Source organism: Podarcis filfolensis (genome assembly GCF_964270895.1).
Source record: "Podarcis filfolensis genome assembly, chromosome: 4".
Classification (NCBI taxonomy): domain Eukaryota; kingdom Metazoa; phylum Chordata; class Lepidosauria; order Squamata; family Lacertidae; genus Podarcis; species Podarcis filfolensis.
In genome coordinates this window covers 17,624,217-17,649,526 of record NC_139607.1, presented here as the reverse complement: position 1 = coordinate 17,649,526, position 25,310 = coordinate 17,624,217, and the positions used below count along the sequence as shown (strand labels likewise).

Here is a 25,310-nt window from a genome sequence, read left to right as displayed (position 1 = left end):
TTTTTTTATTTTTTATTTTTTTTTATTTTTTATTTTTTATTTTTTGCATATTTGTGTGCATTTGTGCACATTTGTGTGCATTTGTGCGCATTTGTGCGCATTCGTGTGCATTCGCACATATTTGCGTGCATTTTTGCGCATATTTGTGCGTATTTGCACATATTTGTGCGCATTTGTGCGTATTTGCGTGCATTTGTGCGCATTTGCACACATTTGTGCATATTTGCACGCATTTGCACGCATTTGTTCGTATTTGCGCATATTTGTGCATATTTGCGTGTATTTGCGTGCATTTTTGAATATATTTCTTTTGTTTATAGAAGAATAGTTAGGGGTAAGTGTAGGGTTAGCGTGGGGGTTAGGCTTAGGGTTAGGGCTGGGTTTGGGATCAGAGTTTGGGATCAGGCTTGGGTGGGAATTTTAGATAGGTAGTTAGCTTAGATAGGGGGGGATTTTTCATCAAGAAGATGTGCCGGCTGTAAGTACCATTCCTTTGCTTTCTATTGGTCTCCTGGGGGCGGGGTATGAGTCCTGGGTCCCCTCCACAGCTTTAGCTCTCTGGTCCACCAGGGACCAGAGTCTCCTCCCTCACCAGGAAGTGCAGAGCTGTCCTGTTAATGGAAAAATCCGAGGGCTCCCTTGGACAAAAGCAAAGACACCAACCAATAATACAAAGATATTATCAAAAACGCACAGATTACTACTGGACTGAAAAAATGGGAAAACAATGGGAAAAAAGCTTAAAATTCACCATGTGCTATCTGATAAAAAGGTAAACAAATACCATTCCACAAACAATGTTTGTTTGTGCTTCGATTAATTTCATAGACATCATGGAAAAACTGATTTAATAAATGAAAACAGATTATTTGTAACTTAAAAGGTGTCAAAGCCATAAAGAAATAGAGGAAAGTCAACTAATATAGCAGGGATTCAGACTTGTTTCGCAGAACAGAAAGAAAGTGACTGTTTGGCTGAAAGGGAAGAAAGACGAAAAGAAATACAAATGCAATGACTTTTCTGAGAATCTTGGGTACAGAATATTTAAATTACTGTTTGTATCCCCCCCCCCCACTTTTTGTGGGAGAAAAAAAGGGACAAACACTTTGTTAGAGGTTCCCATATCCTGTTAAAAGGGGAAATTATTTTCATGTGAGAAGTCTGTCAGGAAATGCTGTTCCTAAAATGCACACAAACAAAACCTGTTGTAAAATTTAAATCCCATGGGGGGGGGAAACTACTCAAGAGAGGAACTCACAGTGGGAGTGCTTTTATATTTACCTGTGAAAAGAATTTGGCATGTTAAGTTTTGAAACTTGGCAACCTTTTGACTTTTGATGGTCCAATACTTAACCCTTTTGTCTTACGTAGCCCCTGGAGCAAAGGAGACATTAAGGGTGATTTCCCTCAATGGTTCCAAGTTTACATAAGGAAATTTGGATAAGTTTCTCCCTGCAGCCCACGCTCTCCAAACCTTCTTTCCCCTCATTTTTTGTGTTTTTTTAGCTGATCTAGCCTCTGTGCATGTGCAGAGTTCATATTTCAGCAAACCTTTTATACCATTGAAAGTGTTGCATCTTTTGGCTAAATTAGAATAAAGGAAGGGAAGGGTAAGGAGTAGATTTAAAAAATAGATTTAGATTTAAAACAAAAGAAACTTAGCTAACAATAGAAGTTGGTCAAATTAAATTTCTGTTAACTCAGTTCTAAGGGATCATGTTTCCTGCAGCCCAAGCAAAGGGAGTGCTTTCTTTATGTACAGGAAAGGGCTATCATTATTTTGTGCTGCCCCTCTGGTCATTCGCGGAACAATCAGCCGTTCTCTTATTTATGAGTAAAAATGGCCAGAGAGTCAGAATTCATAGGATCTTTAACATTCCCAGTCATTTCAGCCTTACCATTTGCAGACAAAATTTTCTGCCCTTTATTTACAGGATGGTCAAGGCTCATTCTACTTGATTATGAATTTGTATGTGCTTAAACTTTGAATAGACTTTTAAGTCTGATTTTGAAATGATAAACACTGTAATCACTCAAATGCTTGATATTACCAGTTCTGCTTCAAAACATCACAGCTTTCACCTCTTACCTTTTAAAAAACAAAGAGCAAAGCTGGGCTGAATTTCAACTCATCACCACATCAGAATTTAAGAATTACCCTCCAATGCTTGCAGACACATGACCTTCCACACAGCCACAAATTGGGAGAGGTGAAAGGGACCCTGGGGTCATCTAGTCCAACCCTCCAAAATATAGGGTTCACAGCAAGATTTCACAGCAAGATTTGTACTACCAAAAAGACACACATTTAAGTATAGGTGCGCAACTGGGAAAGAAAGCACAGCAAGCACACACATGTACTAAGGAAGAGGAAAATAAAGGTACCCAACTTTATACAGAACCCTTTTAGCAGATCTTGAAGCTAATTTGAGTGAGAGTTTACTTCCTTAGACTAAAGAGTGCAAGTTCCTAGAGAAATGATCTTTAAAGGAAGAACAGTTTCCCTAAGATAAGATAGGAAGAGAATCAGGGAGAGAATATTTTATAACCATAGGGTTAATTCAATTGATATAACCACTCACAAATAATAAAAACAGCCATAGATTTGATTTAAAAGGAATACAAAAGTGAACAATTTTTCTGAACTTGCATAGGAATAGTAAGCCTAAGAAGGATTTTAAAATTTCCACACATAGGAAATTGAGATGCAGGGTACCTTTAGCAAAAATTGCCCCCCCCCCTCCCCACAGTTTCTGTTTAAATGAAGCTTACTCAACTTAAAATCATCCTCCTCACTTAAGCTATAGAGGGAAGAGGTGGGGTAATTCTCCTTTCAGAACACAAGTAAGCACATATACAGGATTTTTTTCTCTTTTTTTCTTTTTACCACTCGGAGGAAGACTCTCTTTGGAGCCTCTCTCAAATAACAAACATTTGCACACTTCATTCTCATTTTTGTCCTGTTTAAGATTGATAAGGCCCACCATGGCTTCCTTAGATTTAAAATTTTTGAAGCAAGCTTGCAATTTAAAAACTATGTGTACTTAAGAACAGTCTGTGGATGCCGAAGCCAATGTAAACACAAACCCTTTAAATATTTCTAAACCTTTGAATACATCTCTTATTCATTTTTAGAGAAACTAAGATCTCTAATGCGTGGGCTCTCAGGCTGGGTTATTATTATATCTACTGCCTTCTGAGCACCATTAAGTTTACGGTTTCATGTTCTAGCTTTAGGTTATAGTTTAACAACACAAATTTGATGTGCTCAGTTCTCCTTAAGGGTTCACACCCTGATTTTGTTGAAGGATCCCTAAGGTGACTGCTGTGCCCTGGGTTCCAGGTGGTGGGCCTAAGCCACCCACTAAAAGTTAAAACGGTCTCACAATTTGTACTTGGAAAGACCATTTTGTCCCTTTATTTTATTTTATTTTATTTTATTTTATTTTATTTTATTTTATTTGCCCAGTTGGAGATGACAAACTGGAGGGGCATATCAGAATCCTCTCTGGGGCAAAAAGGCTTCACAGAAGCTTTGTTGCCAGGAAGAGTCCAGCTAGGGTGTTTAGAAGAGTGAGCTCCCATTTCCCTTTAATACCGAGGGGGGGTGCTCAATAACATGCTACACAAGGAGATACATAAACAGAGATACAAGAGAGGGACAAAGAGGGAGGGGAAGAGAAAAGAATATCCTATCAGTATTATTCAGTCTAACACTCAAGTGCTCCTCTCGGCCCTTTCTGGGCAAAACTCCGACGGATTGGACCAGAGAAGGCTAGTAGAAATCCAAAGGCAATCCCTGCCTACAACTAAAACCACAGGCAACTAGCCTGGAAACCACGGGTCTCTTAACCCGGAAAAACAACGGATCCGGAATTCACTCAGCGCTGCTCACAAAACTAATCCTAGTGCGGGGCCCCGTCTTCTTCCCGAACCTCCCGCTCTACCGTCCACGACAGCCTCCTGCCTGACCTTAGAACTATGTCCGAATTCCCTACTGGACGCTTGCACAGTGCAGTGCCAGATTGGGGTCCGAGAAGACAAAGGTTTGAAAGGAAGCAAATGACAGAGAGAGAGAGAGAGAGAGAGAGAGAGATTGATTTTCCATGACCCTTTTGGCCACGCTCTGAGAGAAGGTGTCAAGGAGAGAAAAAAGAGATTTTCCACGATCCCTTTGGTCACACTCCGAAGAAGGGAATCAGGAGAGGGAGAGAGAAGGACTTCCAGGACGTTTCCGGCCACACTCCGAGAGAAGACATCAAGGAGAGGAAAAAAGAAAAGTTCAGCTGCCGTGGAGACATTATTCTTCCACCCCCTCCCAATGTACTAACTTCAAACCATACTTGAATGTCCCTCGTGGATCCCGGGATCCTTTTCTTTGGCCGGCTTGACCTTGCCTTTGCTCCCCTGGTTGAGCTTTCTGGTGACGATTGATTAAGAGGAGGCAGGGAGAGGAAAAAGGATCCCTGTGCTAACGTTGCCCAGTGGCGCCCAATCCCCTCTATCTCCCCCCTCACCTTCACAGGAGAACTAAGAGTCCCTGAGCATGGCCGCCAAACTGTTAATGGAAAAATCTGAGGGCTCCCTTGGACAAAAACAAAGACACCAACCAGGATAACTTGGAGCAAAACAGCAGCCTGTAGGCTTGGCCTTTATTGATCTGTTGCAACAGGGTGCTCCCCTCACCTGCGGGAGAGAGGAGGGACCCAGAAAAATGGTGTGCAAGGCCTTATAAAGACTTTTGGAATTGCCACCCTGTAGATCAAGACCACCCCCAGAAACATCATACATACATCACAGAAGGGGTGTAACCTAAGACCACCCCTCAGATACATCACACCTACATCACAGAAAGGAGGGGTTGAGGGAGGAGTTGTGGTGGTAATCTGAGTGTCCTGTCACCTGGCTGGTTCCCCCTTTCCCCCTCCCCATGAGTACTTTCCAGGTGACAGAGGGGAGTTTGCAGTTTCCTGCCCCCAGAAGGAAGAGCTGATCATTGTCCTTTGTTCCAGTCCGTGTTGAATCCACTCTCATATGCAAGTTCTTTGTGATCTTGATGGTCTTCTGTCTAGGACCATCAGGGTTGGCATAGCAACTGGGCAGGGCTCCTGTGTATGTGCTGGTATGCTCAATAGATTATGGCTGCCCTGTATCAAACCTTCCCCATTTTGTATTCCTTCCTTCATGGAGTAAAATAAAAGTGGAACAGTGCAAATCCGATGTATGGTTGATTTTCTATGGATTTATAACAGAAGCGTAGTGTATGTAGTGTATGAACAAAACTGACTACATTCAGGAGGCTCACAGACAACTTTCCAATACCGCCTTTTACATAAAATTGGACTCAGACCCCACACAAGAATACAAAAAAGAACTGAACAAGATTGTTAAGGAGCTACCCCCACACATCCAAGAACAGATCCTCACCAACACACCAACAGAACCTCGACCAGGAACTTTCTATCTTCTACCTAAAATACACAAACCAGGAAATCCAGGACGCCCCATCATTTCAGGTATTGGCACTATTACAGTGGGTGTCTCCGGTTATATGGACTCTGTTCTGAAACCATATGCCATCAGTGCTCCCAGCTATGTACGTGACACCACAGATTTTCTGAGTAAAATACAATCTTTAAATAATCTTCCCAACAATACTATACTAGCTACTATGGATGTGGAATCGATGGTTTACAAGCTATAAGGAACACCATTTCAGATAAAACCACAGCGGACTTTGCCACCAAACTCTGCCAATTTGTCCTTACCCACAACAACTTCAAATTCGGTGATGACCTGTTCCTTCAGATCAGCGGCACAGCAATGGGCACCCGCATGGCCCCACAGTATGCCAACATCTTCATGGCAGATTTAGAACAACGTTTCCTAAACTCCTACCCACTCAAACCTCTCTTGTACCTGCGATACATTGACGATATTTTTATCATCTGGACACATGGTCAACAGACCCTGGACACCTTCCACCAGAAATTCAATGATTTTCACCCCACAATCAACCTAACAATGAATCAATCTATGCAAGAAATACATTTTTTGGACACTATTATAAAAATACAGGATGGGCACATAGACACCACCTTATACCGTAAACCAACTGACCGACAAACATATCTACATGCCTCTAGCTACCATCCCAAACATACCAAACAGTCCATTGTATATAGCCAGGCACTACGTTACAGCCGCATCTGTTCCAATTCTACAGACAGAGACTCTCACCTAAGAGATCTACAGCAAACCTTTTTAGAACTAAAATACCCAGCAGATGAAGTTAGACAACAGATCAACAGAGCCAGACTGATACCCAGAGAGAACTTGCTGCAAGACAGACCCAAAAAAGAAAATAACAGAACACCTCTAGTCATCACATACAGCTCCCAAGTTAAAACAGTACAACGCATCATCAGAGATCTACAACCTCTCCTGGACAATGACAGTTCTCTTTCTCAAGCTCTGGGAGGAAGACCTTTCATTGCCTACAGACAGCCACCCAATCTTAAACAACTCCTAACCCACAATAATACTACAACCAGACGTAACACGGACACTGGCACCAGAGCCTGCAATAAACCCAGATGCCAACTTTGCTGCCACATACACCAGGACAACACCATTACTGGCCCCAACAACATCACACATACCATCTCGGGACTATTTAATTGCTCATCGTCTAACATTGTATATGCCATCAAATGCCAACAGTGTCCCTCAGCTCTCTATATTGGACAAACAGGCCAAACCTTACGCCAAAGAATAAACGGACATAAATCGGACATCAAGAATCACAAGACAGAGAAACCAGTAGGAGAACACTTCAATCTCCCAGGACATTCTATACAAGATCTCAAAGTAGCTGTTTTACTACAAAGGAATTTTAGAAATAGACTGGAAAGAGAAGCTGCTGAATTGCAACTCATTACCAAACTTAAAACCATGGAGAGACCTGGTCTCAAGAAAGACATTGGATTCTTATCTCATTATACATGACAAAGCCATTTTTCACCTTCTCACCCCTTGCTTTTTCCTGTAAGACCTATTGCCGTCATTAAGAGTCGTCAACAGGCTCATCACAGCTATCTGCCAATCACCCATTCCCATCACCCTTCTGAGTAATACCCCTCCCCACCTTCTCACTATATAGAAGGATCTGGCAACTTCTGTTTCAGTGTATCTGAAGAAGTGTGCATGCACACGAAAGCTCATACCAAGAACTAACTTAGTTGGTCTTTAAGGTGCTACTGGAAGGAAATTTTTTTTTTGTTTTGTATGTAGTGTGTGAGTGTGAAGTTTGTACAAACTGAATGATTGGGGGGGGGGGGTTTCCTGCAACAGTCCTAAGAAGACGAGGCAGAGCAGCCCTTTAACAGCTGGCAATGCTTGTCTTTCCTTTGGGTTGGAGCTCTTGAACCCATAGCACTTGGGGCCTCCTTTCTCTCTCTGCCAGCCATTCGTGCTCTGGGCTGCCTCTTTCCAGCTCTGCCAATGCCCTTTCCGGTCGCAGAACTGCAGAGAGATGGCAGGAATTGGGCCAGACGCCCCTCCTCACACACACACACCGGAATTGGGGGTTCCCGCTTCTGAGTCGCTCTCTCTGCTCGTCTCTTCTAGGTTCAGGCGCTTAAGGCGGCTGATCAGCTGCAACAAGGTGGCCCCCTTGGAAGTTCTGGAGCAGCCCGCGGTGTCGGGTGAGCAAGTGGCCCTCCTTTTGGAGATGGAGGATGGCAGGAATGGGCTGGGGGGGCATCTAGTAAAAAGATGCACAGAGCCAGGCAGCTGGATCCAACCCGCCTATCTGCGACAGCATCTGGAAACCCAACCCCCCCCCCACAACCCATTTTGGAGGAAGCAGGGGGCTGGGCTGTGGGGCAAGGCAGGGGGAGAGTTGTCAGTGGGAGGGGCATCTTCCCTGGGGAGCCATGTTCTGGGGGCAGGAGGTTAGGATTGGCCCCCAAGGCCTGGGGTGTCCAAGTAGTAGGACTTGGAATCCAGGAGAAAACTCTTGGAAAAGCCTTGCAAGGGCTCAGGGATGAACTCACCTGTCCCCATGTCCTTCTCTTTGCAGATGTGCTGGGAATCCACATCCCTTCCGTTGCGGTGAGTATTGGATAAAACGAGAGCAGGGAGGGGATCCCTCGGACCTGCCCCCCTCTTGCACTCCACTCTGCACTCGCAGATGTGGAGGAGCCCTCCCCCCACAAGGAACTGACAGCCTGACTTTTGCCTTTCAGCTGCTAGAAAAAGATCAGCTCCAGCTTATGGGCATCATCCAGGACTGCCAGGCAGCTCGGCTCAGGGGGCTCCGAACCCTGAAGTACTCCAAGGAGGAGACGGCCAAAGCCATTCTGGTGAGTGATGGGTGGTGTGAGGGATCCCCATGGGGAGGGAGGGGCAGAGAGGGGCTGGCATTTGGGATTGGAGCCATCCTCTGGAGACTCCTGGAAGGAGCTGACTTTTCTCCTCTGCTCTCTTCTAGAACATCCTTGGCCACTTGGAGTACTTCAGGGATCGCCCCCTGAGCCTGGCCCTGGCCTTCGAGGCCCTCCTGCAATTGAGGTGAGTGGGGTCCTTGAGGTGGGTGGGGCTGCAGGGGGACAGAACTCCAGGGGGAGCTTTGGGGGGGCAAGTCAGGTAGGAGGGAGAAGGGGACAAGGGAGACTTGGAGGAGGCAGTGTCTAACCCCTTCCCTTTCTCTCTCCAGTTTTATGAGACCCCACTTCAGTTCCTCGATGGTGAGTGCAATCCTCCATAGAACAACAGAGGCAGTTCTGGGGAGTGCAGAGGAGGACAAAGAGGTATGTCCTCTGCTTTAACTTCTCTTTGCACAGCTCTTTCTTCTTTTTACACTCTTACAAAATTCAACCCAGCAGCACTCAACCTCTCTTCTCTCTTTTCCCACAGGAACTGAAGAGGCCATTCCAAAGCCTGCTGGGGGGTCTCCTCCTAGAAGCCCCCAATACTAGCACCCTTCTCCAGTTGCTTACCGTAAGTATCCTGATAGCATCAGGAGTGGATTTAGGGTTGCCCCCCCGTCCCTTACCCAACTGACTGTCCCATTTCTTTCATCCCGCAGGACCTCCGATATTACGCCCTTTTGGGGAGTGAAGACCAAAGGAAATTAGCGGCCAGCAGTATATCCCTGCTGCTGGCCCTTTCACGAAGATTCCCGAACCTAAGAGTAAGTATTTTGCCTTCCTGTATTCAGTTCTTTGGTTGCTTCCATCCTTCCTGGGTGGGGCTGCTTCTCTTACACCCATCCAGGGTGGGGTTCATAGTGTCAGATGACTCATATTTGTCTTTCCTCTGCAGAACACAGTAATCCGGCCGGAGCTGGCGTGTTTCAGGAATAATCTGAAAGAAGGTAAGCCCCACACCTTGGGGACAGTGAACTCCCTTGCCCCTTTTTTGCCCAAGACACACCTCCCAGGTCTTCTTGCTGGGAGTCCTGCAGGACCTGCTCCCTGCCTGGCAGGCCTTTCCCACCTGGCCTGGGAGGGCAGCACCCAGACTGACTCCAGCTACAAGAAGCCCAAGAGGACTGAACAGATTTTCTCTCTTTTTCATTCTTTTCCATCCAGATGACATCATCATTGAGGAGCTGTGATTTTCATCCTTGCTGATCTATTTGGACATCTCAACTGGCCAAAGACTGGCAGAAGAAGAGGCACTCACTGAGAATCAGGAGGGGGACAGATAATTTAAGAAGCCATGAAATATGGACTGAGAGTGGGCAGAACAAGAAAGAAAGAAAGAAAGAAAGAAAGAAAGAAAGAAAGAAAGAAAGAAAGAAAGAAAGAAAATGGCTCTTTCTGGTGTCACTGGATCAAGCTGATCGATTTTCTTGCATTACTTAAACTAAATAGTTTTTAATGGATTTTGAATAAACATGCAATAAATTGTTACTGTTTTGAATTTCATTGTGTTATTGTCTTCCATTGATCTGGGCACTTTTCTGTTGTTAAGGGGGCTGGAACTGTAGCTCTTTGAATGGTAAACTGCAGTTCCAAAAATCCTCGGGGAGAAGCAATGCGCAGAACAGGCACCTTTGGTTGCGGAAACCTCAGGATCCAACCGGAGCTCCAGAACGGATCCCGTCCGCAACCAGAAGTACCACTGTAGTTCCTGGATCAAGGGGATGTATTTGATACTTCATATATAGCTGAGTTGGAGGAGAAAGCTAGTGTGAGCCCAGATGCCGTGGAGCAAGGACTTCCATTGAAATATGTACGTCTCTGACTCATACATCACAGTTGAAATTTGCACTAAAAGGTTCATGAATTTTCATGTGGACTTCATTTTTTTTAAAAAAATTGCAAAAATGCTGTGGAAATGCAGAAAATGGATAATTGGGGGCAGTGCTTTTTTCTGGGGAGTACGCAAGGGTACACATACCCCTAAATATTTTGTTAATCTAAGTTTGGCCTCATTGAGGGGCAGTATTTCAGTATGAGTAGGAAAATTAGAGTACCCCTAAATATTTTATTTATTTTTAGGGAAAAAAGCACTGATTGGGGGTGGGTAAATGGATAGAGAAACTGGAATTCACAGATTTGCCCATACCTAACTTTAAGTAGGCTGATCGCCGAAGAATTGATGCTTTTGAATTATGGTGCTGGAGGGTCTTGAGAGTCCCATGGACTGCAAGAAGATCAAACCTATCCATTCTGAAAGAAATCAGCCCTGAGTGCTCACTGGAAGGACAGATCGTGAAGCTGAGGCTCCAATACTTTGGCCACTTCATGAGAAGAGAAGACTCCCTGGAAAAGACCCTGATGTTGGGAAAGATGGAGGGCACAAGGAGAAGGGGACGACAGAGGACAAGATGGTTGGATTGTGTTCTTGAAGCTACCAGCATGAGTTTGACCAAACTGCAGGAGGCAGTGGAAGACAGGAGTGCCTGGCATGCTCTGGTCCATGGGGTCACGAAGAGTCGGACACGACTAAACGACTAAACAACAACAACTTTAAGTAAAATTTGGTTGATATATATAAAGACATGGTGGTCCTGAACACCAGATGCTAAGGGCAATGTGTCCTGCTTGCGCGCATCCCAGCAATTTCTAGCTAGACACTGTGGGATACTGGGCTAGATGCAGCATTGGTCCATACAGATGGACTCTTGTTCCTACTAAATATTATCTAAACTTAAATAAATCTGTTCCTGTTTTGAGTTTACCTGAAGTGCACCTTTTAATTTTATTTTAAAGGTGAACATTGTTTGAATACGTAGTCATAAATGACTACTTTTATTAATCAAGCTAATCTTTTCACATGAATAAACTTTACATAAATAAGACACAAAATACCAAATTCTTGCTCCTCCCTCTTATCTCTCACCTGATCTCCCTTTATTAAGGAGAGAAATAAATTGGAGTGGATTGTCAAGATAATTAAGCACACACAGATGATTTCATAGAGGCTTGGTACGCAAATCAGCATATCACGCAATTAAATTAAAACTCAAAACCGCTTCTTCTTCTTCTTTGAGACCTTGAGGTGTGCCTGGCCACACCCAGCACACCTGGAATGCATGTCTATTCCTAACCCCTGCCCACCTGCTGATTCAGAGCAGTTGACTGAGGGCCTTGCACAACAGTTCCACACAGGCTAATGGTACTGAGAAGCCTGGCTTTGGGCTGCGACCTCATGCTTTCACCTGAGTTCCCAGAAAAGATGTGAAGGGGGGGGAAGGATAGCACCCACAAACGATATACAGCATAAGGAAGCAAATTGCTGCAAATTGTGTCTGGCTTGGTGGCTGGTCAAGAGGAGACATGGCTCGTTGGAAACAATGGGATCTTACAAAGATCGAAAGATGAGCCAGGAGGATGTGTGGTTATGGGCAGGAGCTGCAAAGAGGGGGGGAGGCAGGAAGAGATACTGTTTGTAATACTGTAATACAAATACAGAAAATATTAGGCGTTAAAGACATCTATTTATGTTACTAGCGCTATGTGTAAATTTATACAATTATATATATTTTTAAACGAACAACAACTGTCTCTGCGGGTACTGAAAGCATTGCTATTCCCCACCTGGTCTTGAGGAGATCTCAGTAGTAGTAGTAGTAGTAGTAGTAGTAGTAGTAGTAGTAGTAATAATAATAATAATAATAATAATAATAATAATAATAATAATTTATTTATTTATTTATTTATACCTCACCCATCTGGCTGAGGCCACCACAAATGAGTAGGATTTCATTTACAGGTGGGGGCAGAGGGAGAGGCTGAGAGAGTGGCATTATGCACATGCACATACTGTGTGGCTGCTAATTCTCAGCAAAGCTAGGCTGATGTAGAAGCTCTTTAGTGCCTTTAGATTCTGGCTGACAAAGGAGCAAGGTTGTAGAGCTGTCATCCCCAAATTTGGCCCTCCAGCTGTTTTGGGACTACAACTTGCATCATCCCTAGCTAACAGGACCAGTGTTCAGGGATGATGAGAATTGTAGTCCCAAAACAGCTGGAGGGCCAAGTGTGGGGATGCCTGTTGTAGAGCAACGGGGCATCCAAAGACCTTGCTTGCGCCTCGGAGAACTAGCCTTGAAAGGCCTGGACTTATTTGGCGAGTACTGTTATTGGTCTCTCTTAAAACCTGGACGATTCTGAATAGGCTAAATCTCTAACCTCTTTAACACAGTCTTCAACCACTAACTCTGGGCCAATGGGAGCAAGATTGTGGTGCATTGAGGCATTCAAAGTCCTTGACCACGCCTCAAGGGGTTGGAGTTGGGCATCGGGGAGCTTGTGTATGTCTTTTAGCAGGTGTGCAACATAACAAGAGGCAGTGTCAAGAGGCAGGATGGTTTAACGAACACCTTCCAGTTTCCTGGAAAAGCATTTGAGCCTTTTTTGTGGGAACACATTCCCACCCCCTATAAAATTTCTTTTTAAAAGAGGGAAAGAGGAGGTGAAGAGCCCCAGTTATCTGAGCATGGTAGCCCTGTATCAGTTTCCTAAAGCAGTGTGGTCTTACCCAGCAGGCCTGAGGCCTGGATGAAAAAAATTGGTGGCATATTGTTGTGTTGTGAGGCCTGAATTTTTCAGAAATATGGTTATAGCTGTCAACTTTTCCCTTTTCTTGCGAGGAATCCTACTCAGAATAAGGGAAATTCCTTTTAAAAAATGGAAACATTGACAGCTATGAATATGATATAACAGTAAATGATGGCAAAAATGTTGGATCTTGATACTCCCCTTCCCCACTCAAAAAAACAACAACCTAATATTGAAAATGGAGTGCAGTTGAATTATTTTATTGCCTATAAAGAGCATGAGGTAAACCAAATTATGAAACTAAATTGCAAGAGTAAACGTGCATGATTTGCTGGAACTAACTAGAGGATTTCTGTACCATAAAACCAAGTTGCTTTTTGTACTTCAAAAGTACGGTAGTTTTAAATGCCTTGACTGTTGTTGGACTTCTGTTGAAACCAGGGTGATATTAAATGAACTAAATCTAATTTGGCTGAATTAAAAATGTATGAGCTTAATGAGTCCTATGAACTACTTTTGTGACACTGTTGAGTTAAGAGTTATTAGATGACTAAAGTAAACTGAAACTTGAACTGGTTAAACAAGGATAACAATAAATATATATTGTTTTTGAGTATAATGAATTGCTAAGCCATATTGAACATATGTGAAAAGGCATCCACGGACATTTAAATATCTGCTAGAGTTTCTAAGAACCTTGCTAAACTGTTGTAGTATGGCTTTATTAGTAAAATTGATTTATTGTTAGGAAATATTGTCTCACACTCAGAACTTCTCCAGCCAGTATTTTGAATTGTTCTTCTTCATGTCATTTAGGGACAATTTTATTAAGGTGGCTACCACACTGTCATCAACACTGGTAGTTGATCTTGTAACTCCTGGTGGGATTTTAACGATTCTCATGTTATTTTGAAGGCATCTGTGCAAGATTAGAAAATGAGTTAGATTGCAAATGAAATAAACAATTGCTTGCTGTGTGCACATGAACCCAATGTCACTGCTTCCTAAAATAGCCAATATAAGGGTTTTTTTAAAAAAATAAAACAAAACAAAAGTGACCCCCTGGGACAGTGACGTATACTCCAAAACCACAATGTGCTAGAATATTAAATCAAAGTGATTTTGAGACATGATTCAGCCAGACTATTTGAAGTGTCCTGCTGATATGGCTGTCCATCTTTCCTGCTGGTAAGACCTCACCTTTCTTAACAATCCATTTCCCTTCTTAGACCACTGTAACCTTAACTTAGGCCTTCCCCCTCACCAAATACTTTGCTGTGATAGTGATCGCCTATGTTTTACATAAAATATGGAGCTTTTGAGGAAAAAACCTTGGTGTAGCCCACTATTTAAGGTTACCAGATTTTTTTTTCAGTGAATCCAGGGACACTTTTCAACTTCCTTCTAAATAGATGGATTTTGTCAGGGGACCGATTTGTAAATTCGGGGACTGTCCCTGGGAAACAGGGACGTCTGGTAACCTTACACTATGTTAAGAGAAAACGTCATTTGGGAGGAAAAGTTTGAGAACAGTTGCACCTCACAGAAATTCTGCAGGTAACTGCAAGCTGCTTTCAGGACAAGTGGAGCTAAAGGGGGGGGGGGTTCCCTTAAAAATAATAATAATAGCAAAATGCTGCTCTCATCCTACCGTCCAATTTTTCTGCCTACAAATAAGGGAATGAATTTTGGGAGGCCATTTTGGGTCAGACCAGTTGAAGTGCAAATAACTCTCCCCTCTGTTATTTATACAGAGTGGTCATTCAGCTGTTTTCATCCCTGACCTGAGGGAAAATGGGCATCACCACCCTATCTCCTATCATCTTCCACAAGAGATAACTTCACGTGTTTTTAGAACCCTGATCTTCCGGGGCTTATAAATCCCATCAGGATATTGCAGAAGTAAATAAAGTGCCCTGTTACAAACATTTTTCTCTGACTTGTGAAGAGTGACAAGTAATGTAACTGGAGGATGGGGTGGGCAGGATTGCTCTCCCCCAACTGATTTTCTGTAGGGGGTTAGAAAACCTGAAAAGAGCTTGATTATATCTGAAGAAGATCATTTCTGGTTATAGGCAAGGCAGGATGCGCTGTCTTCTATCATTCATAATAAAGACCTTTGTGCCTTTGTGATTTAATGTCTGCATGGGTTGATTAATGTTGCGTTCATATTGGAAGGCACTGGGTACATTCCAAAGCTCTGTCTATGCAACGGCTTCCAATCACTTCCAATATATAGCGTTAGATCCATTTGTGAACTAAGAACTCCTTTCTTCCAGAAAAAAAAATCTACCTCTGCTTCATTGACTACGCAAAAGCCTTTGACTGTGTTGACCACAGCAAACTATGGCAAGTTCTTAAAGAAATGGGAGTGCCTGATCACCTCATCTGTCTCCTGAGAAATCTCTATGTGGGACAAGAAGCTACAGTTAAAACTGGATGCGGAACAACTAATTGGTTCAAAATTGGGAAAAGGAATAAGACAAGGCTGTATAATGTCCCCCTGCTTATTGAACTTATATGCAGATTCATCATGCGAAAGGCTGGACTGCATGAATCCCAAGCCAGAATTAAGATAGACAGAGGAAACATCAACATCCTTAGATATGCAGATGACACAACCTTGATGGCAGCAAGTGAGGAGGAATTAAAGAACCTTTAAATGAGGGTGAAAGAGGAGAGCACAAAATATGCTCTGAAGCTCAACATCAAAAAAACTAAGATCATGGCCACTGGTCCCATCACCTCCTGGGAAATAAAAGGGGGAGAAATGGAGGCAGTGAGAGATTTTACTTTCTTGGATTCCATGATCACTGCAGATGGTGACAGCAGTCACGAAATTAATAGACACCTGCTTCTTGGGAGAAAAGCAATGACAAACCTAGACAGCATCTTAAAAAGCAGAGACATCACCTTGCTGCCAAAGGTCCGTAAAGTTAAAGGCATGGTTTTCCCAGTAGTGATATATGGAAGTGAGAGCTGCACCATAAAGAAGGCTGATCACCGAAGAATTGATGCTTTTGAATTATGGTGCTGGAGGAGACTCTTGAGAGTCCCATGGACTGCAAGAAGATCAAACCTATCCATTCTGAAGGAAATCAGCCCTGAGTGCTCACTGGAAGGACAGATTGTGAAGATGAGGCTCCAATACTTTGGCCACCTCATGAGAAGAGAAGACTCCCTGGAAAAGACCCTGATGCTGGGAAAGATTGAGGGCACAAGGAGAAGGGGACGACAGAGGATGAGATGGTTGGACAGTGTTCTCGAAGCTACTAACATGAGTTTGACCAAACTGCGGGAGGCAGTAGAAGACAGGAGTGCCTGGCGTGCTCTGGTCCATGGGGTCACGAAGAGTTGGATGCGACTATATGACTAAACAACAACATCTCTTTTCTTGCTGAATTCAGCTCTATGAGATTGGTGCGTAGCCATCCCTGTTGCCATTTTCATGCCCTTTTCATGTTCGAATGCTAGTCTGCTGCTGAAGATAGCGGGGTGATAGATTGGAATTGAAATTAAGCAGCCTGCTAATATTGCTGACCGACAAGGGTGATGACTAATCTTGTTTCAACCTAACATGGCCTCTTCGGCTACTTGCAACAACTCTTGCAAGTCTTTTCACACACCTGTCTTAACATGTAAGGGTCAAGCTGCGCACTATGTACAATAACATGCAGCTCTGTCTGATGTTTTAATGTGAAGTGTGTGGGGTCCTTGACTGCAATGGTTAAATCATTTCATTTCCTGTCACAGCTTTGAGCAACCTCTCCCCTTGCCCTATTCTCCACACAACAATTAGTTTGTGAAGAAACTAAAACCACTACTGACTGAGAAATGGACACAATTCTCTCTTCATGCTCAGCTGATGTGCACATTCTTCAGGTGTGCATATTTGGTTACACACATTAGCCATCAGTTACATGAACATAACTCATCAAACTGCTCTAAAGAGATTTCAAAATCTCTCCCATCCTATATTCCTTTCAGACATACCATATCTGATCAATATGGCTGTTTGGCTGATATTTGTTTATCTATGGCAGGCATTTCTGGATGAAACAGAAATATTGGTGGTTGTTTCATATATAATGATTGTACACATGAATAACCTGCTCAGCATTGCTTCTGAACAGCAGGGCAGGAAAACGAATAGGCCATTGTCTTGAAACTACTACCTGAAATGCTTATCCATCCCGTCTCTTTGCAGATGATAACTGGTAGCCATTAATTAAACCATGGATTCCCACCATGAAAAGAATTGAATTTCAGAATTCTTAGTTGCCATGAACAATTGCCTTTTGTTTCCTGACACAGTTAGCCTCTGGATTTCTTTGCAATCATTTCCCCCCCTCCCCCCCCAATTCACTCTATCTCAGTTTAAATTGCAGTAACTATTGCTTATTCTTTAAAAATAGAAAGATCTCTCTAGAAGCCTTTGATGAGGTTACATTAATAATGCATGTCAAGGGTTTTTTTTAAACACACACACACTGCAGTGCAAAAGCATGTTGAAGTTAATTGAATGCAAAACACACACACAATAAGATATGAAATATCACTAGAGGAAAGAGGATTCCATGCTAGGGTTATGAGAATGCTAAGGGAAGGGGAAATATAGGAGAATGAGTGAGCCAATTCTTGCAAAAACAAAATATTGAAGAAAAATTAAGCACAGTATGAAACTGCCTTTGGCTTTTTTCCCTTTTTTAAAAGGCCTATCCACAGTTGTTACATTGTAGAAAAATGTTCCCCATTCCATAAAGTGATTCTCTTTTTGCACTAGGCATGGAGGCACCAGTTGTTTTCTGCTTACTGTTACATCTGAAAAAATGCATTTAAATATGTAATTAAATATACAGAGTGCAATATCGAAATCAACAGAACCAGTGTTAGCCATCCCTCTGACTGTGGCTTGATCAGGGACCCCATCCATAAGGCCTTTGGTGGGTTTGGAGGGCTGCAGTTGCATTGAGGCTTGTGCAAGTTCTGCTCCTTGCAAGAATCCCACAAACCAAAATATCAGAGAGGCCTTGGTTGATAAAGGGCACCCAGGAAAAAAAAAATCTTTCTGAAACCCTGGAGAGCTGCTGCGAGTCACAGCAAGCAATGCAGAACTCATTGGGCCAATATATAAAGCACCTTATGTCACGTTTCTCCAGCACGTAGATGGAATCTGCTTCCCCTGAAATCTCCTGCCCTCAGAGAGCAAAGTCTGATCCCTCTCCACAAGGGAGGGCAAGCAAATTGAGCAAGAGGGCAGCAAATTGAGGCAGGCTTTCACACGTGCCCTTCTGCATCCTTACAGACAGAAAGGAATTTCCAGTCAAACCTCGGATCCCTAATGCCTCCGTTTTGGAACGTTTCAGCTCCTGAATGCTGAAAACCAGGAAGTAAATGCTCCGGTTTTTGAAAGTTTTTCGGAAGCCGAAGCTCCTGCAACCAATCAGAAGCCGTGCCTTGATTGTCGAACATTTTGGAAGCCGAACGGGCTTCCGGAACAGATTACATTCAACAACCGAGTTTTGACTGTATCTACATTAATTGGGTCCTCCCTCAAAGAGGGTGTATCTTGCGGTGAGACCTGGCAACCAAACCCTGTGTTGTGGGTGGGTATGATTGGATAGCCACAACACCCAATTCGTAGGTCCCTTGATGCAGGATTTAATCAGGCCAATGGGACGCAGGCTAAACATATCAAAAGACCTATATATACCAATGCACGTGACCCAGAGCTTCCTCTTTCGGTGCGCGCATCGGAACACCTGCCCACCTCTCCCTATTTTTAGGGCTGTGCGTTTGACCTTGCTATGCTGTCGTGTGTCGTCTGTCATTGGGACAGGGGCACAGCAGGAATTTTCCCCACTTGGCTGGTGCCATTTGGGTTGTGCCTGCTGCACAGCAAATCATCACAACTTGTAAGGTTGCGGATAGGCACTGGTTCAGGAGATAGGGATGGGGGAATGCTCTCGCCATCCCTATGTGAAGGGTATTCTGTTAAAGGAATCCAGGGACTCAATGGTTTGGTCAACCCTGTGAGGGGGTTGTGACCCAGCCTGAATCCAGGGGGACATCTGGGTGGTGGACATTGTCTGTTCCCTGCTTTCCGCCTGTCCGGGTGTTCACCTTTGGCTGACCTATGCTGGTGCCCTGGGTCAGCACTACCTGCAACGGTGCAGGGAGCTAGTCGAACCAGAGCCTATGCAACCAGTCACTTTCTGTAATCAATAAAGTTGTGGCCTAAATTCTGCCAAAAAACAGAGCAAAATTTGAGTCTTGTCTGAATTTATTTAAGGGGGAGGTTTAAAAGTCTGAACACGCAAAAAGGTTCCCCTCCTGCAAGGAGCATTTCCGATTCCTCCAGCAGGTAGGAATGTTGTCTCAATTTTTTTAAATACCTCTTTAAAAGCCCTAATATATATCTTAGGGTAGGAGGAAGAACTGAAAGTTTTCCACAAGCATCACAACGTTTCTTTTGAAAGGAAAATCTTCGGTTCCATGTTTTAAACAAGAATGGAGACACTTCTGAGTCTAGAGCGTCATCACAAGCAAATGGATACCGAATGGGTAACAGATCTTTAGTAAATGTTTTCCGTTGACATTTATAGTCTGTAGGTTAAGTGGGTACAATCTATATTATAGCATGCTTGAGAGAATGCTTCTGGCACTGTAGGCATCAGGATTACCTTTGAAAGCTGCTTGAAAATGAACCTAAAAGCACATTTTGCAAGTCTACCACACACTAATGTTTAATGCATTTGTTGTAGTGCTGGCTTTTGAGTCTTCTGGATTAGTTTAATAGGTTAATCAAACCTCTCGGCCTGCTTTGCATTTTATTTTATTTTAAAAAAGCATCCATTTCCTCAAGGAAAATCAGCAAATATTTATTCTGCTTCGATAATTGTGGAAATTCATGTGTAATTAGTTATATGTTTAAAACAATCTTAGGAGGCCTGCGTGCTGAATGCTTTTAGCTCAGTGCTTTGCTTCTTCTGGATAATACAGAAAAGGTCTGCAGGGTTCAGCTGATTCAATTTATTTAAGTACCTTTCATGTAGCTCCTTGAGAATGCTTTTCATATACAGTAAATTAAAAACCATCGGGCAGCTGTGATCTGTTGCAATGTCATAGAATATTCACAAACAGTCTGAGTGATCAGGGAGTATGAATGTGTGCCAAAGTTATAGATGTAGGAGAAAGTGGGGATCTGAACTTTTGGGTGCCAACAATGGCCTTGTTTTGTTGCATTATTCCCAATGCTCTCTTCTTTGAAGCTAGCTCTTCATCAACCCAAGTTTAATTGGTGTGTTGTTGTTTGTTTGTTTGTTTGTTTTGTCACTACAGCTTCCTCAAAATGAATTAGTGTGAATGCTGAAGAATTTCAATGAAATTGCTGCTGTTTTCACCAAAGGTCTGGTGCAAAAGTCAATTCAGCAAATATGATCAGTATTTCCGCATGACATTGTTGGGTTTGTTCCTTTTTTGAAGCCCCCATGCAATACTTAATTAATGACTTTTTAACATTGATATTTCCTTCACGTTGAAATTAATCGTGTGGAAATAATGACATCATTGATTGTGTCAAAGTTACCATTCAGATAAATGTAATGTAAATAATTACATAAATAATTACATAAATGTAAATAATTACATAAATTGTGTTAAATAGCAGACAGCGAGATGAATGACCTAGTATTTGGCAGAAACCAAACTGCAGCAGAATGGAAACAGCTCAATATTTAGCTTACCCACACAGTCAACAACATAGCAACATAAATGCCAACTGAGTCCTATTCCACAATGAAACTATTTCGGTGATTTTTGCCCTCTGCTTAATAATTACTGGGATGTTGTGGGAAACAGGGCAGGGTAAGCAGAGATTTAAACCTATTCCAAACCCTTTTCAGTTCTGTCATATGACCTAGCACCGCAGCAGAACTTAACTGGCAAGAAGAATGCTGTATGTCACAGTCTTCCTGAGTGGCGTTTGGAATAGGAGTAACTTATTCAACTTTTAATAGTTGCTTAGTAAGTTATGGGGTTCTTCCCCTTCCAGTAGGTTATTCAACTGTGGGGGAGCCATTCGTCATGCAACCACATCCACCTTCTCTCTTTGTGAAAAAAAAGGGGGGGAAAAGAACAGGTTATCCTTGCTTTCTTCCTTGCACTAATTATTTTGCCCTACAAAATCCCAGGTTTAATGATCTGTAGAAATCTGATGGGAAACATAATTGCTAACCACTCTTAAGTATTTCTCATGCTCTCAAGCAAGAAGTACAAGAAAAGGCATGGCCATCCCTCTGCTTATTCCTTGAGGTGCAGTATTCAAGAAGTCATAAACCAGGCAATTATATTGAAATTAGTATAAGAGGTGATGAAGAAGCGGATATGGAATTCTTATGAAGAATGTTCCTCGTAAGGTTACCAAGACTTTTAGTCATGTCTGATCCGGGGGGGGGGGACCTTTGTGGGGGACCTTTTCCAGCATTTCTTCCTGGGACACATTCTGGGGACCACGTGCAGTTGCTGTGTGGGGTCAGAGGCAAAAGTGGGATGGAAGAATGAAAGCACCTTTCTACAATGGGCTGGTTTCTAACCCCCCGCCCACACCCCTTGATCCTCTATTCAAGCAAGCAAAAGGCATTATCAGAGCTTAAGGATTTATTTCAGACACTTAAAGAAGGCGCAGAGCAAGGCCAGTGAGGCATGTGGTCTGGGAAAAGTAGGGTGGCTCAGGGTGGCCATCTTGGTGGGGCCAAGGATCCCCCCCAAAAATTCAAGGAGGGTGGTGGCCCCCCTCAATATTCCACAGTCTATTGTTAGGCCTTCCTGTGGCTTGTAGTGGGCCCTGCTGGACCTACCTGCAGAAGTGGCTGGCTCCGCCAGACCTTCCCACAGCTAAAGGAAGGCTGCACCAGCCTGTGGGGTGTTGGAAGACACCGTGGGGACTAGCATGCCTTGCACAAGATTGCATTGGCCTGTGCCATGTCTCCCAACACTGCAGGGACTGACATGGCCTGGTGGAAGGCTGCACCAGCCTGCATGATGTCAGGAGATGTGCATGACGTTACACGTCACATATGTGGGCCAGACACCTTCAATCTGAGGGGCAACCTGTGGGTTGGTTTGTTGTGGGAAGAATCCCGAGGCAATATACTGGCCAGGATGGAAAAAAACTCACCCAAGGCACTTTTGCTAGTTCAGTGAGATTTCCCTCTCCCAACTCATTGAATAGCCGACTCCTGTGCTGTATGTGTTTCTTTTGAACTCCTTTGTCTCAATAACAGCTTGCCACATGTCACGAGGGCCTGACAAATCAACAGAGTATGTTTAAATATTGGATAGCCTTGGTAATTATTCTAGGTGAACCTCAACCTCAGATCTTATCACTGGGCCCCTCTGCCATTCTTATTTGCTTGGACCAGAGCATACAATGCATTTGTCCTTCAGCGGTGTTGGTTTCTCTGTGAGCAGCCGACATCCTATCCTGCAGTGAGATGGGTCCTTTGTTATCAAACATGCGGGATAAGAAAACAAGCCTCCTGTTTAGCTTTGCTCAGCTTTCTTTGAAGGCAACACCATCAGACACGATTAAAGGACCTAGCAGCTAAGCCGCCATATGGAGTTCTGTGACAAACGTCAGCAAGGCTTTCTGCATTTTGGCCACCTTACAATTGTATCATAGATAAAGGCTGAGTGATGGGCCATTACATTTGCAAAGAACAAAGCACTGGTGAAGCAGAGGTGTCTTGCAATGTCCATATGGTGAAAAGGGCAAGACAAAACAGCAAATATGAGCCAAGTATATACAACTTCATATTGTCTCCTTGCACCAATTTTATTGAGAAATTAATGGCTCATCAATATCATTGATATTTCTGGTAGGTGGGTGGGAACTAGCAGTGCTAAGAAGTATTTTTCTTTCCACATAGCTTAACAAGTACATTACAAGCATGAGCAACTACAGTAAATGCTTTGGGCTTCAAAAAAAAAAAAAAAAAAAAGAGTAATGTTTCAGTGTTGCAATTATCCTGTTTTGAAAACCGACTGAGCAAGAAGTTACAGTCACTGTAACTTCAGTAACTACAGTCACTGATAACTACAGTCTGTAACTACAGTCACTGATAATTATAAATACGAGACGGCGAGCCAGGAAATCTGGTTCGTATTGCCACTTCTTCTACAGATTGGTCACATGAGAAGAAAATTGTCATCCCATCTTGGATCGTACTTGGACATAGAAATAGAGACTCCAAGTTAAGCCATTGAGAATGAAAGGGATAAAACCCGAGTGATGCTTGTTTTTAGGAGAGATTTTGAAGTCTATTCATTTGCTTATAGGAGTGGTGAGGACCTTGTGGCCTTCCATCAGCATCAGCCCCAGCTAGCATGGTCAATGGACAGGGATGATCTGAGCTGTAGTTCAGCAACATCTGGAAGGCTATAAGTTCTCCATCCCTCATCTAGAGTATTTTATTGTGCACTGCCCTGGGAGCTATTTAGCTGAAGGGAGTTTTTTACACACACACACACACACACACACACACACTCTTATTTACTTATTTATTGCATTTGTAGTCCATCCTTCTTCCAAGGAGCTCAGGAAAGCAAACATGCTCCCTCTGCCATTATGTCCATACATCAACCACCTGGGATGTAGGTTAGACTGAGAGAGTGAATTACTGGCCTACAGTCATCCATGTGTGCTTCATGGCTGGATGGGGACAGTGTTAGCATTTACCATATTTTTTGCTCTATAAGACTCACTTTTTCCCTCCTAAAAAGTAAGGGAAAATGTGTGTGCGTCTTATGGAGCGAATGCAGGCTGCACAGCTATCCCAGAAGCCAGAACAGCAAGAGGGATTGCTGCTTTCACTGCATAGTGATCCCTCTTGCTGTTCTGGCTTCTGAGATTCAGAATATATTTTTTTCTTGTTTTCCTCCTCCAAAAACTAGGTGCATCTTGTGGTCTGGTGTGTCTTATAGAGTGAAAAATACGGCAGTTATTTGCTGTATATAAAGATCTATTACCTCTATGTCAGAAAAATAATTTCGCCCAAAGTATTTTCAAATGAATTTATGAGTAAGAGAGACATATTATCCTATCGCCAGAAAGTTCTGTAATCTTACTGTAATTCTTTGGGCTGTTCTCCCAAAATTGTTTCGTGGTTTTTTTTCTCCCCCCTGACAAGGAAGCTCCTAATTTGCCTTGAGTTTTGCTCTGGATAAAAACTGACGACAGCACGGGGATGTGTGCATGAAACCCCCTGAGTAATTTATCCAGACTCCTTGTTAATTCTTTTATATTTCCTTGAAAAGTCTTTGTGTGGAAAGTTGCTTTAGGAAAGGTGTCTGTGAGATTTCTGCTGATATGGCCTAGATCCCAATTCTGTGCCTGCTTGTGGGGCATCCTGTGAATGGAGTTTATGTTTATGTTACACTCTCACTGATGGAAGGGGGACAGGCAACTTTCACCTTTTCTCCTAATAAGGCTGCTCCACTTCCAGGTGGGGCGGTATTGCGGTCAGGCCACTTGGCCTCCGCACACAGCTGGGGCGGGGCTAAGCCCCCATGTCATCAGGGAGTCCCTGGCCACGTCATGGCCCCGACCAGCCAATCCGGTTGGTCGGGGCGTGGCTTACCCCTTTTTAAACAGCTGCACGGCTGGGGGGTGGGAATCTCTTTTATTGTTCTGGCTTCCGTGGATCTCCCGCCCTCTTTTTCATGCATTGTCATATTGGCCTTGCTATGGACCTCACCATTGAGGGGCCTGGTAGGAATTTTTCCACTTGGCAAATTGGCACTGGCCATTTGGTTTCCACCTACCTCATAGCTATCGTCACAACTTTTGTAAGGTTTGGTGGTTAGGCATTGGTAAAATCTGGTTTGGACGAGGGGAGGTGTGGCTATCACCTGCCTCTCCATTTTAAAGGGTATTCTGTTAAAGGAATCCGGGGGTCGTGGTTCCTGTCTGAAGCCTGGGTGGTGGCTAGGACCTTTGCACGACCTTCCGGTGACCCTGGGGGAGGTCCGAGTTGATGTACATCATTAGGGCTCCCCCTACAGGTGGTTAACCCTTGTGAGACTTCCTGCAGGAGGGCGGGAGTCAGATATAGTCAGTTCAATTCCAGTGCCTAAGCCAATACCTCTCACATTCTGTAACCAATAAAGTTGTGACCTAAATTTTGCCCATTAACCTAATATTTGGTGTCCACGTGTGATTATTCAACTTAAGGGGGAAGCCTTGGGGTCTTGACACGCAAGAAAGCTTATGCCGTGCCTCTTAAAAATGAGATGGAA

General features: G+C 43.4%; 1 protein-coding gene across 5 annotated transcripts in view; it reads left to right on the top strand.

The window, feature by feature from the left end:
- Nucleotides 1-387: 387 nt before the first annotated feature.
- LOC310761210 (uncharacterized protein) overlaps nt 388-25,310 on the top strand; it is a 114,589-nt gene continuing 89,666 nt past the window's right edge. Inside the window, exons 1-9 of one of the 5 annotated variants that reach the window (XM_083611019.1) lie at nt 388-478; nt 7,630-7,706; nt 8,084-8,115; nt 8,250-8,366; nt 8,495-8,574; nt 8,720-8,813; nt 8,920-9,003; nt 9,092-9,196; nt 9,328-9,379. In XM_083611019.1, coding sequence (XP_083467145.1) covers nt 468-478; nt 7,630-7,706; nt 8,084-8,115; nt 8,250-8,366; nt 8,495-8,574; nt 8,720-8,813; nt 8,920-9,003; nt 9,092-9,196; nt 9,328-9,379 — 652 coding nt within the window. In that variant the 5' untranslated portion in view covers nt 388-467. Of the gene's footprint in view, nt 479-1,946; nt 1,970-7,303; nt 8,116-8,249; nt 8,367-8,494; nt 8,575-8,719; nt 8,814-8,919; nt 9,004-9,091; nt 9,197-9,327; nt 9,380-9,596; nt 9,931-25,310 lie in introns of those variants that run through there. The other 4 variants (XM_083611020.1, XM_083611018.1, XM_083611017.1 and 1 more) reach the window with 4 other exon arrangements.